The sequence below is a fragment of the Oculina patagonica genome, chromosome 2 (genome assembly GCF_052425735.1).
Source record: "Oculina patagonica isolate OP01 chromosome 2, crgOcupat, whole genome shotgun sequence".
In the NCBI taxonomy this organism is placed as follows: Eukaryota; Metazoa; Cnidaria; class Anthozoa; order Scleractinia; family Oculinidae; genus Oculina; species Oculina patagonica.
Window position 1 is genome coordinate 41,827,754 of NC_135759.1, and position 13,696 is coordinate 41,841,449.

At 36.3% G+C, this 13,696-nt stretch overlaps 1 protein-coding gene across 3 annotated transcripts in view; it reads left to right on the forward strand.

Annotated features, from left to right (window-relative positions):
• LOC144641557 (microfibril-associated glycoprotein 4-like) overlaps positions 1-13,696 on the forward strand; it is an 18,395-nt gene continuing 4,699 nt past the window's right edge. The window contains exons 1-7 of one of the 3 annotated variants that reach the window (XM_078500589.1): positions 1-696; positions 768-821; positions 1,960-2,024; positions 6,681-6,919; positions 7,148-7,252; positions 8,600-8,704; positions 8,974-9,348. In XM_078500589.1, coding sequence (XP_078356715.1) covers positions 6,856-6,919; positions 7,148-7,252; positions 8,600-8,704; positions 8,974-9,348 — 649 coding nt within the window. In that variant the 5' untranslated portion in view covers positions 1-696; positions 768-821; positions 1,960-2,024; positions 6,681-6,855. Of the gene's footprint in view, positions 822-1,959; positions 2,025-3,636; positions 6,920-7,147; positions 7,253-8,599; positions 8,705-8,973; positions 9,349-10,169; positions 10,543-13,696 lie in introns of those variants that run through there. The other 2 variants (XM_078500588.1, XM_078500590.1) reach the window with 2 other exon arrangements.

Here is a 13,696-nt window from a genome sequence, read left to right on the forward strand (position 1 = left end):
TCTGCCAGCATTAAAACTTCACCAGTTCAAAGGTTGTTTGGAAGACGCACAAAGACACCAGCAGCCAACAGCTGGAACATTGCTCCAATCCAAGATTGTGGAAGGTAGGAGGACAAGGTTTTAAAAAGCCAGGTCAAATCAAGAATGCTATTACAACACTGGACCAGAGAGGTAGTTTACTTGCAATCTGATGACATGCATGGTGCGTATAAGGCGTTACCAGTCGACAAGGAGAGGTTATGGAAGAAAGCCACAGTAATCAAACAAGTTGCACCAAGATCTTATGAAGTAGACCTGCAAGGAAGAGTGTACAGGGGAAACAGAAGGGACCTGTTAAAGACTGAAGAATGACCACAGTATAAACGTATGAAAGTGTGAACCAGACATATATCTCCACCAGCTGAAGAAATGCAGTCAACCACCACAGAGGAAGCTCGTATTATTTCCCAACCTGTTAAAGTAGCTGAAGCTTTTTATCGTTTTATTGAGAGACACCGTTTTGTTCTTTATTTTGAAGAGAGAGACGATGTTACTTCTAGTTGTTGTACTGCTGATTTGTTAGAGCGCGGGCTTAAGTAATGTAGGTACTTGGTATTCCTAGATCCTGGCTGCATCGTTGCATCATAAGTTAATTATACCACTGTCTGTGTTCTTAAGGATCAACAAGCAAAAAAAAACTGATAGCATGAATGATAGGTAACGAGTTAGACGGGGGCTCAGAAATGCTGCTACTTCACCGACCAACCAAATACATTTCAATCCCGCAGGATATTCACAAAGGAAACTCTAACAGGAGACATCACTTACATCGAACAAAGCAGGTTAGTACTAACCACTCGTGCTCATCTTTGCAGTTATTTTTTTTAAACCAGCTTTCTTCGCAAAGAGACCGGTCAGTTATATCGACAATAGTTATTACTCATTTGATCTATATATTAGAATCATTTATATTTCAAAATTCTATCATTATTACGCTGGCGACTCGTTCAATATCTCGGTTAGAAAAAGCAAAAGGAAATTGCGTCTTCAAGAACAAAGGAAATAGGCAATTGAGTAGATTCTGAAGAGAGGCAAGTGGTTTCCAGGTACATTTGTTTTAACTTGCACATGGCAATCCTAGGGAAAGGAGAAAGAATTCCCATGCGTTTCAAGGCTGAATTTTACTCCAAAAAACCCTGAGAATGTTTTCCCAGTAAGTCGACAGCAGTCTGCTATGCAAATCTCGACACATCACATTATTAATAACTATTGCATAATTTAGCATCAGTTAAAGACTTCACCAAATAAGACAGCAAGGAAAAATGACAGATTAATCATTTTTGCTTTTAACTAGTTGCACCCTTTAAGTTGTATGGCACAAACCCGGTCTGGTGCTTTGGAATAGTAACCGACATAACCATGTAGTCACTCGTGACATCTGACTTGTCTCAAAACAGCTCATGGATGACGTGTCGATTGAATACGAAGTTTCTGTTTTGTTTCCGGAGTTAAAAAGAAAAAAACATTAAAATCATTTACTTTTAAAAAATTACAGGAATTACATAACTATTTCTCTTCACGCCTCTGCAAATTTAATTCAGTCATCAGTTGGAAGGTAGTTTTAAATAAAAATCTAACGGAACGAATGTGGTTATTTAAGTTAAAAATAATCTTCTAGCAGATATCAGTTTTTAGTTCTCAAATCAAGTGCAGTGAAAATAATATTAAAAACGCCATATTAGCTCTAAAGTAATCAAAACACTTTTGTGTGTGCTCAGACAAAGACAGAAATTTGAATGAAAATTTGACACATCTGTGGGCTACTTTTCTTTTATCCATGCACCGTAGCTTTTTATGAGAGACATTTCTTGCGTAAGGACGCAAGCAAGAACGGAGAGAACTATAGGAAATTGCACTCACATGGCACTGCTCCTTCAAGAGACTTCTTCTCAATATGACTGCATATTCATTGTTTTTCAGGGTTTGTGACTGTTCAAACTTAGACAAGGTGTTGAATCCGCTTTTGGCGAAGGCTCGTGCAAAAGGTAAGTCCAGTTTCACTGATTTTCAAAATGTTCACTGCGCGAGATAAACATGAGTATTCACTGTGGGTCGAATTCAGTGGTTGTGTTTGTGAACTTCACTGAGGTAAATTGTTTTGATCCTCAAACTAAATTCACTTTTAGCCACTAATATTTTATTTCAATTTAATATTGTCAGCTTTTTCGTCTAAGTTACTCTTCTTTTTGTTTCTACGATATATTGAAGTAGCCTGCCTGATCGAGAAACTAGGGTTTTTTAAATCCACAAGAAAGCTGTCGATTTTATTAAGTCTGGAAAAAGAAATATGTTGAGTGATAGGCCACGGAGTCCAATTTAGTCACCGTCTTTGAGATATGTTTCCAAACGCTGTCGAAATTATTTTTTCTTGGTGAACTTCAATCATCAGACACTAGCTACAAATCTTCAGTTTGGTCATCAGCTTTAATCGAAACTCGTAAACCAGGTTAGACTGAGTGTTTACTCCGGACACTCGGTGATCGGTCGTGAACGTTAACAGCAAAAAATATCGGCGAGCGTGATTCAATTTGCATTGCCAAAGGATAAACAATTTAACTGTTGACACTGTTCCATTGTTTAAAAGCTGTGATTAAATATTCCAAACACGAAAAGGCGACGAGTTGTGCTCAGTAGTCATGTCTGCGTCTTGCTTGGTATAGCCATGTATAGCTTCCGCAACATAAACTTTACTACACTTAAATTAAAATTTAACTTTTGAAAATGTCAGCAACAGAAGCAAGTCGCCTAAGAATAATACCGTTTTTTAGTTTTAGCGCAGAAATATTTTCAATTGTGCCTGGGGCGTTTCACAGCTACGCATATTAAAACTCTGTCAGTTATTTTGAGCACAATTATGCCTAACTACCTTTTTTCTATTTAAATGATCTTTTAAAGAAGCGTAAACGTACACTTTGCTCAGTTTCAATTGTTTCTCAAACATTTTGTTTTCTGTCATGGCGACAAGCGTTAAACAGTAACCAAACTTATTTATTATGTTTTTATTATTATGTTTACAAGTATGATTTTGACAAAAGTGGACCTGAAGTGTAAATGTCTCAAAATATTGAAGTATTGTTTTCTTATTATTCAAAATCACTTTTAAGCTGTTAAGAATTACGTTCTGGTGGACCCCGAAAAATGATCGACTTATTTAAGCTATGGTCTCTGTGTTGTTTAATAACAATAGCAGTCATTCCAAAGATTGCGTCGACATTACGAAATGGCCCAGTAATCAGACATTATTTTTTCAACCGCTTTTGCCTTCCTCAAATTAATCTGCAGAGAATCCACATCAATCAACGTATTGCTTGTTAGTGAAAATCTGTCGTTTGTTCGAAAGTTGTCGTGTTTTTGATATTTTATTAATTACGGTAGTTTGATTTTTTTTTTTAGCCAAAAAATGTCGCGCATGACTCTTTCAACTGGTAGGCGGCCGGCGTAACAAAGACGCGTGCATTCAAAGATCGAACAAACACGGTCCTTTATAAAATCATAGTTAAATAAAGCAATTGATATTTAAGGTGTGTTTACAAGCAAAACTTAAATCCAAAAAGTTGACGAAACTTTCCGCGAAGTAAGAGTATAAGTAAAGAGTTTAAAATCAAAACAAACTTGAAAAATTAATATTCTTATAATAAGAAGGAAAGCCAGTTTTTAGTTTACAATTTGCTTATCAAATCAGCAAAAGGGCACGTTACATATGGTCAATATGACAACAAGGAAAATGACGGAGCGAACCGACTGCAGGTTGTTTAGCAAATAATAATATGTGAAAAGATATCAATTTTACTAGTTTTAATTTCGGAGGCAAATGCGGCAAAAACGTTATGTTCAATTTTCATTAAGTAACTATTTTGGAAGGTAACAAAGCCCCCTTAATTTTATTTCGGAAGACGGATTGTACAGTGATAGAGGTCTGAGCCTATTTTAGTTGCCTTTCCAGGGTCAATTTTTCACAATTTTATCAGTCTTTGGATTTTTGCACTAGAAGAGCTTTAAATTCAGGACAGTATGGCTTCGAAAAATTTCTTACCGAAGTTCAAAACGTGGCGTCTTTGGTCTTTGGAGTATATTACCTTATTGTTACTAATTTTCGCGGGACTTTTCGCGATTTTCGCGGTTTTCAAAAAATCGCGAAATTAAAGATCCGCGAAAATTTAATTCAAACGTTTTCTATTGTATTTTTTATGTTAATTACGTATTTTTGGCCCAATCGCGAAAAATACGTCCCGCGAAATATGCCCGTTCCATTTTCGCGAAATTAAGTTCCCGCGAAAATTAGTAACAATAAGGTACATGTAAACCAATTCAAGTTAGACTATTTTTAGTGACTGCGGACATTGAGTGAACATGAGCAACAACATCAAAAAATCTTATGTCTTTATGCCTGTAGTACAAGTCTGAAAGGTTTTCAACATACAAGAATTAAATTCGGCGAGTATGATAGAATTTGCATTGCAAAAAGATAAATAAATTTTTCAATAGTGTTCACACAGTTCAAAAGTTCGAATTATATATATTTCTGACAAGAAAAGCCGCGGTGAGTTTAGACAACCGCTCGTATATTATCTGCCTTTTACTTTTTGCACTAGACTGTTATAGTTTATCAAACAATTGGCTTTTAAAATTGTCATATAATTCGTATACTTTTTTAATTCTTTAAGTAGAAAAATACTGTTTTATAGTTTTAGCACAGGACGTTTTTAACGGCTTGCACTAAAATTCGGCATTTTTTTGTCTTTATTATTATTAGTCTCCGTTCAGTTTCATTGATCGTCTTTAGAGCGAAAATTGCACTTTCTAGCCATCTATATTATTGACCGTTCTTCGTATTATGTTAGTAGCGGCGTCAAAGCACAACTTGAAAAAAAAATCTATTTTGTCCGTTCAAGTCTCGGGTGGTATATGCCATAGGCATTTGTTTACAGGTTTTTTTTACCTTAACAGTGTCAGACCGGAATTGAGCGGAATTTACAGTGGAATGTCAAAAATAGTGTTTCAACGATATCGATATTCAAATCATCCTAACTCGCTTGAAAGTCGATATTAAATTATGTTTGGACTATTTTTCGATGAATTTCCATTTAGAGAACTCGACGAAATGGGTTGTCAAAGTATATTTTGTTCTAAACAATAAAGCAGTCGTCGTTGAAATGTTTTCTAAAACGTCATATTAAAGATTAGTTGTTTTAGGTTTTCAAACAATTTCAAAAGTGCTCGAGTTGAACGGAAGGCTTTCTTCGAGAAGTTAACTCGAAGCTATGAATCGCTGGATTTTTTGTCAAAAAACTGAGAGGATCATTATTTTCTCTTAATTAAATGTAAAAATTTAATCGCATCCTGCTTTAAAGTGAATCAAAACGATTCAGAAATAACTGATATATCAGCATGCACGCTAACACGCACTCGGTATTCAAAATATTTTTTGAACCAATTACAGTTAACTCTCACTCTAACGGACACCTTCGGGACCACAACTTGCCTCCGTTGTAGAGAAAGTCCGTAATAGCGGGAGTTAATTATTTAATTTTCAGTAATTCTCATTCGCCGGGACTTCAACTCCTGTTCGTAATAACAAGGTGTCCGCAAGGCGGGAGTTGACTGTACTCTGTTTTAAGTATTAAAATTTTCGGCTCAATAAACTGATCCACAAGCAAATTCAAAATACAGTCATTAGTTGGACATTTAAAGCATGAAACTAAACTAAACTCTGTTTATCTTAGCAATTTCAGTTCAAAAGTCATAAACGCGATCTGTAATCATCTTTTTGACTGTGTCCAAAATGTTTCGGTATAGGTCTTGAATTTTTTTTGGAAACAAAGTGGAAACATCAGATGATACTTTTAGTTAATATACCAAGGCCAAAATATGACGTGTTTGAAATAATATACAGGTAGACAAGTTTAGATTGAAAATAAAGATTTCGTAGAATATTTGAAAATGCTGAAAATGGATGAGGTGAAAGGCTCACTTTTCTTTTTTGCTACTGAATACCGTGGACAGAGGATGTTTGAGCCTACCGAGCAAAAGCAGTTAGTCCAAAGATTGGCTAAGGACATGGCCTACTATTCAAAGTTTCTAAGGTCCTTTTAACAAAGAGACAGGGTAACGCTAGAAGCAAAGTTTCACAGATAGAGTCACCGTCTACTGGCCGGGACAGAAATATAAGTTTATCAGTTCCGATTAAATAAAATCGCTACTGAAAATCGCAGACGCTATTCTTGTTAAGTTTTGAACGCAGTTTGACAAAGACTTTGGGCGAGGTTTAAACACTTTTATTAACTTTAGCGACACATTTTTGGAGGAAAGGTAAAACTTTTTGAATCAAATTTTATATCGATGCTAAATCGTTTGTTACACGTAGGAAAATTAGCAATATGATTTTAACATAACGAGAAGTTTTTTTTCTTGTTGGTGGCATTGTCTTGCAAAGCTGTCATCATTTTTGAAGCTGTCAAAAGATCGTCCAATAATAGATGCATCCGAAAACATGAAAATTGCCTTGCACCGAATTCAGTGACGCAAACACCTTGTTGTACTAAAGATGAGTCACATCCGCTTTTTCACCAGTCCGTGACACAGTTAACTACGGTTGAGTTGGGCGTTGATCAAATTCGCAAAATGACTTGTGTTTCCTTAAGTTTTCTTTGCAGTTTGCTGTTCTTGCCGTTTTTTGTGACGAGTGGAACTTAAGCTAAGCCAGGAAATAGCGCTAATAGCACCCCAGTCAGTTCTACAGCCACAAACCAGTGTAACAACGTGTACAACAGCTTCTATGCAGGGACAAACAAGAAGATTGAAACTATCCTTCACGAAATGAAGGTACAACTGAATCACGTTGAAGATGGAATCGTCAAAGGGAACAAGACTTTGATGAAAGGTAACTAGAAATCTGTTTAACGTATCTGTGCTATGAATTCACTTTCGCTATTTGTATGGAATAAAATGTAGAGCTGGATTAACATTTGCAAGCTTCCCAGACCTACTACGTGAGACCTTATATTAAGTTTTAAGTACTTCTACTATATACTGGTTAGCAAAGCGAAAAGTAACTCACGACAGTTCAATGCAAACCGCCTTCGTTATATGTAAATTTTATCATATTCAGAGCCAAACAAGACTGAGATTGAAACAATCCTACGAGAGATGAAGAAACAACTCACTCAAGTACAAGATGACGTTAATATTCTAGCAAACAAGACATCTGTGAAAGGTGAGTACGAATCTTTTTATGTGTGTTTATAATGTAATTATGTAGCTGTTAGTAAATCCTATATTGTCAGCGCAACTATTTTTCCTTAATTTCTAAGAACTGTCCAATTTGGGATTAAATTTGGATAGTTTCAATTAGGACTTTCAGTTAAAGTGCACGAACTGTCCAATTTTAAAAAAAATAGACAGTTCTGTCTCAGCCAATCAAATCCAAGAAAAATTAGAAAAAAATGACATAAAAAAATACAACATGTGACAGATGTAAGCCAATTAGCACAAAGCATAGCATCAGCCCTGTAAACTTGTCGCATTGTTTGTCGACAATAACGGAATTTTATAAGGCATATTTGGCACGTTTTTTCCCATTCCTTTTGAGCTTTTCAGCAATAGTAACGAAACTGAGAAATGCTGTACCAAGAAGCCAAAACCAAGACCAAAACACCTCCAAGAGTACAAAACTTGGCTGAACGTAAGTGCAGCAAAGGGAAGCAAGAAAGCTGGAAGATATCCCTTTTCACGGCATGAGCTAGATGCAATTCTTTGTCGTTTTCTTTTGCTGAAATTCTAAAAAAACGGCGACAAATACGAACGAGATAGTGGAAAGGAGGATGTCAGTTTCAAAGTATTCGAGAAGTTGTAAAGCTCGTTCCGACACTTTGTTTACGACTTTCATCGATTGATGCAATGTTTTCACTCACTTTATGTATCTTGCTCCTTCGCATGTTGACATGTGTTTCAAAGAAGATTGAACTTGACTCAGATTGTCTCACTTTCATGTAAGACTCAATGACGTAATCCCCCACCGGAAGCTGGGAGACGATTGTGCCACAAGCTACATAAAATAATATATTTTCCTGCGTAAAATAAATATCTCTTGAAGCAAGCTTCGCAAACTTAGGTGAATAAAATTGCGCTGTTTTGTTAAGTTTTCTTTGTGAAGACAATGCCTTGAATGAGTTGCATATGATGTGTTATGCCTACCATTAATTAAGGTTTTTCCCGTTCTGGACATAAGTTTATTGTTTACGGTAGATTGACCGGCTGCTAACTATAGATAATTAATACGTAACAGGACTACATGCTTATCTGATTTGGAAATAATTAGATTCAAAAACTTTCTCTGACAGCCAAATTAGACGAAGCTGTAGGCCGAGTCCAATTTTGGCTGCCCTCGGAATTTTTTTTATCTAATTATTTCCAAGTTGGACAGCATGTAGTCCAATTACGTATACTAATTGCCTTATATGTGACCGGGTGAAATCTTTATACTGAGATTGCTGTTAATTGAAGCTCCTCCGAACAATTTATATGCAGTCCCTTCTGATTAGCTAAATTTTGCGTCATGCAGAGCCGAACAAGAAGATTGAAATTATCCTTCAAGAGATCAAGAAACAACTCACTGAAATGCAAGATGACATCAACATCCTGAAAGGAATCAAGACCTTGCCGAAAGGTAAGAACAAATCTGTTTTGGCGTGCTGAGATTTTCTATTTCTCCCTAAGCGTACTTCATTCTTGAGTAGTTCTGTTGTACTGACTAAAAACTTGGAAATACAGTATATCACAGTTTTTTTTCTTGTTTTTTTCTTTCTTTCATGTAACCCACTGTAAGATCACTTGCTTATGTTTTCAGTAACAATACACCTTTCGATCTTAAAAAGAAATTAGGTTTGTTTGTTTTATTTTACGATGCAAAAACTTTCCTCATATTTTCCCCAACAGCTAAGAGCTGTGCTGAGCTGCACAAATCCGGTCAAAGAATCAGCGGTGTTTATACAATCGACCCTGATGGTTCAGGTGCCTTTGATGTGTTCTGTGACCAAACAACAGCCGGTGGGGGGTGGACAGTGTTCCAAAAGAGAATGGACGGCTCCGTTGATTTCTACCGCAACTGGGCCGACTACAAACGTGGCTTCGGTAACCTGAGTGGAGAGTTTTGGCTGGGACTGGACAAGATACACCGCCTGACAAAAACAAAGAACAGGCTTCGAGTAGATCTGGAAGACACTGAAAACAAAACTGCTTACGCCGAGTACGACATGTTTGCAGTTACGAGCGAGAGGACTAAGTACAAGCTGAGCCTTGGAACATACTCCGGTAAATTTTAAAAAAGTTCTATGGCCATTCATATTTGTTGATGATATTCCAGGTGATTTAAATGTAACGACTTACTACCAGTAAAAATTTAATCCGCGATCAAAACATTATCAAAACTTGAGTGAAAAATCAAAACGAAGATACACCGCCTGGCGGTGTCGTCAGGCGGTGTATCTTGTCCTGTGTGTACTCCGTTTAAAAATTACTTTGAACGATTACATCATAACGCCAACACTAGTTGAAACAACGGGAAAACAGCAAAACTGCCCAAAGTCAAACTTGATTTTGCGCGCCGTAGTTTTTATTTTATAGGTGGCTTAATTTTTAATTCTTTACCTTTGAATTTAAGAAACATTAATTCTAGACTTTTATTTAGGAAAGCGTTGGACGATTTTTACTTGTAATATTTTATTGTAGTTTTTTAAGGTTTTTAACTTTGTGCATGATCCGCTTTTTACACAATTTTCATAGTATATTATATAATTAGTAATTTTAGTAATTTTTAATTTTTAATCAGCAGGACCCCGTTGATAACAGTACGCATGTATTGAAGGGCTATCCTGGATAAACATTCGATTTTTATTATTATTATTATGAAAACACGGAAAAATTGAGAGAGAATTTGAACTTGTGTGTTGTCGAGTGTTGTGTTTTAACTATGAGAAAGTAAACCAGAACACATGAAGACGATGTTAAGTGAAATCTATGCAGGCTTTATTCATGTTTTTTTATTCGTTTTTTTTATATTTAAGTTAAACAATATTTTGAAATGTTTTTAGCCTTTAGGACTGCTTGTATTTAAGTTCTTGATCCGTTTTCAGGAACTGCTGGTGATTCTCTTTCTTGGCATCGTGGTTATCCCTTTTCAACCAAAGATCAGGATAATGACGGTGCAGGCTACAGCTGTGCTGTGACCCATAAAGGAGCCTGGTGGTACAAGTACTGTCACCACTCCAACCTGAACGGTCTGTATCATCACGGAAAACACTCAAAAAGTGGTGAAGGTGTTAACTGGTATCACTGGAAAGGAGGTTACTACTCCGCCAAGAGAGCTGAGATGAAAATCAGACCAGTGCACTTTTAGAACTTTCAGTCTTGGCTTGTTTGCTGAACAATGCAAATAAGAGATTGAAAAGGAATGTCACTGTAACTGGGTGATTAAAATAACTGAAAAACAAATTTGTTTTGTCTTTATTTATGATTCTTAAATTTTCGTGCTTAATTTTCCTTTTTTTTCCCTTTCCTTACCTCTCCTGGTCTTGTTTTAGTAATCCCTAAAAAAAAGAAAAACAAAAATCATACCCAGAGGAATAATCTGTATAGTTTCGAAACATACATTTCAATGATTTTAGCATCACAACTCTGGCATAACAGCCAAAACTGAGACACGCTGCATAAATTTCTCCGTTGTTATGTGATTGATGTGTAGAGCAACATAACGCGCCTGCTCCTAACTAAGAGTGCGCTTTGGAATCTAACGAGGTCTCTTGCTTGATAAAGGCCCTTCAAAAAAGCTTAGCAAAATCGACAAATCTCGTTTCTGCAGATCTAGCTCGGCCAATACATTTACAGTATTTATATTCCTATAGGGTAGGATGCTAGTCCATCGCAGTTTACACACAGCGTTTCTCTGATTTCCCCAACAATTTTACCAGTACCATTTTTAGGACTAAACGAAGTTGTACAAGACAATTGGAAGTGAATTATCATAAAATGCTGTTCAATCGCGAGCTGGAAACATCGATTCTTCTTACAGATTGACAGATTTCTTTCAGTTTGAATTACGTCTTTCACAAGAGTGTAATTAATCCAGAATCACTGCTGTGGCATCCGAGGCTTGTGCGCACATCTTATGACAGCGATAAAATTTCTCTCAAATGTTCCTCAGTATCAGGTTGAGAAGTTGATACTACGCACATGCACCAAGGCACCAATGCATGTCCAACACTGATTAATGTACAGTAAAAACAGGCATCACTTGCAGAGATGTTAGCAAGGCATTGACCATGTAAGAAACACTGCGCATGCCCAGATCGAAGGTTTCCCAGGAATTATACGTGGTAGTCACCATCATAGGCTAAGAACTCACAGTTATTTCGGAAATCATGCATTCCCAGCATGCATTTCCTTATTCCAAGGCCGATTATACAATAATCTGCTAACGGATAGTGACTAATGGATAGTGACATGAATAATCTGCAATAATCTGCTAACGGATAGTGCTAGTGGATAGTGACATGATAATGGAAAGATGGAACTTGTGTCATTTTTGTGTCATTTCCCTCGGTTTTTACACAGGAAAAAAAAACACGATTGGGATAACCTACTTCCCAGGCTTTTTTATCAGCCGATCTGGTTTAGGAGGGAGCCTGGACCCTGCCTTAGCTGGTGATGTCATCGAACAGCACTCTCCTCAGGTCTCCGGATAACAAATGTTGTAAGGAAACCAGCGGAGAACACGCACCTACCTGGAGACTGGGGTGAAGTGACAACTGAGTAATTGTTATTCTTCTTCGACTAATGTTTAATAAGCTAGGTTGCTTTTGTTCGGTGATCTAAAAAGAACCCACAGTTTAAACTTTTATGATAAGCTTGGGTCGCTATACATCACGATAAAAATCGAAACACATCGAAATACATAGATATTGGACTAATAAAGTCATTTTAACTGATTTTTCTTCGGTAAAAGCTGCAAATATATATTTCAATATTATATTCTATTCTCCCTAGTTAACTGAGGGGCAAAAGGTATTAAATTAACTGAAGATAAAAAAAGACTACAAACCAAAATAAACTGGTTATTCAGTGAATGATATGGAATTCGGGTTTACAAAGCAAATGGATGGAAATCAACCCTTTTTTGTAAAAATGACAACAGTATGTCATCACCGGCTGCAACTTATCAAACATGTTTGTGTTTGCTTTACGAAAAAAGGCAGAAATGTAAATGAAAACGTCTGCAAGTTACCTTTCCCTAAGCGTCGCTAGCTTCAGAATACAACTTTTCCCGGAAAAAGCTGAAGGTCCAACAAGAGAAAACGTAATACCGGGTGAGATGCAATCGAGTTTAGTCTTCAAATTGGAGTACTTTTCCTACCAGGGTATACTTCGATACCACACAAAAAAAATATTCCTCGGTGGAGTTGCTTCTATCCGAATCAACTCAGACAATGCGTTTGGAACACACACGTGTTGAATACTGAATGATCTAGCTTCTGGGAAAAGGTAAGTCGGTCTTTTTAATAAATTGCAAAAACCGTCTTACGATCAATCAAATTGGACAAGGTTGGTGATCTTCGTGAGATACAAGTGAATTTGTATTAAATTGTTTATAAATTCCGCAAGAGAAGACTATTCTGTATGAGTAATATCGAATCAAAACTCGGGTGGTTTTACTGAGTAGCCTATTATTGTATCGAGTCTTCAGGGAAACCAAAAATTGGTTCGAGAAAACTGAGGTAAAATTGTGTTCGACTAAGTTTTGCAAATCCAATGGATACGACTTTTGGTTTGAGTTTATATCGGCAGGTCGAGAAATTGGGATTCCACGGTATACTGCTCTGAGTAACTGGACCAGAAAGCGGAACATCTGAAATATAAGATATGGTCGAGTTTTAAGGGTGTTCATGGTCACGAAAAACGTTCAGAACGTTTAATGACGTTGAGCTATATTATCTTTTGGAATGAAAAAAATTGGTTAAACGACGGATGGTTTGAGTTTGTTCCATTGCGACAAGTTTCAAATATGCATATTATTTTAAACATAGGCCTTTGTATTTTTAATTTACTGAAATAATTGTCGCCAGGAGAAAATACTTTTGATTATAAATACTCCTGTAAAGCATCAGATATGAAAACGTAGAGTCTAATTTCCCAGCACCAAGAAGAAATCATTTTTTTCAGTGGCTGTAATTAAATATTGCAAACAGGAAAAGGCGACGGGTTCGCTGACCTGTCATTGTTCGCCTTCTTGCATTTAATTGCTACATTTCTCTTCTTTACCGCAAAGTAAACTCAGCTAAGCCATGACAGTAGCAAAATTGAGTTTATAAAATATGGAAAGTCATCAAAGCTATAACACCGTTTTATGGTTTTGACATCGAAATAATGATAAGTAATTTTCTCTTAGATGTTTACAAATGACACAGAAACATGAACCTTCTATACATTTTTGAATAAAAATCTCAAACAAAAGTTTTTAATGATAATTCATCGATAATTCAGTTTTCAGAAATTGTTTGACATTGATAGTTAAAGCGGCGTGCTGTAGAAGAATGACTTAAAAGTGTTTCGTTTTTTTCGATTTGTCAAGACGCTGTTTTGCTTTAATTTTCCCTTTGAATAATTT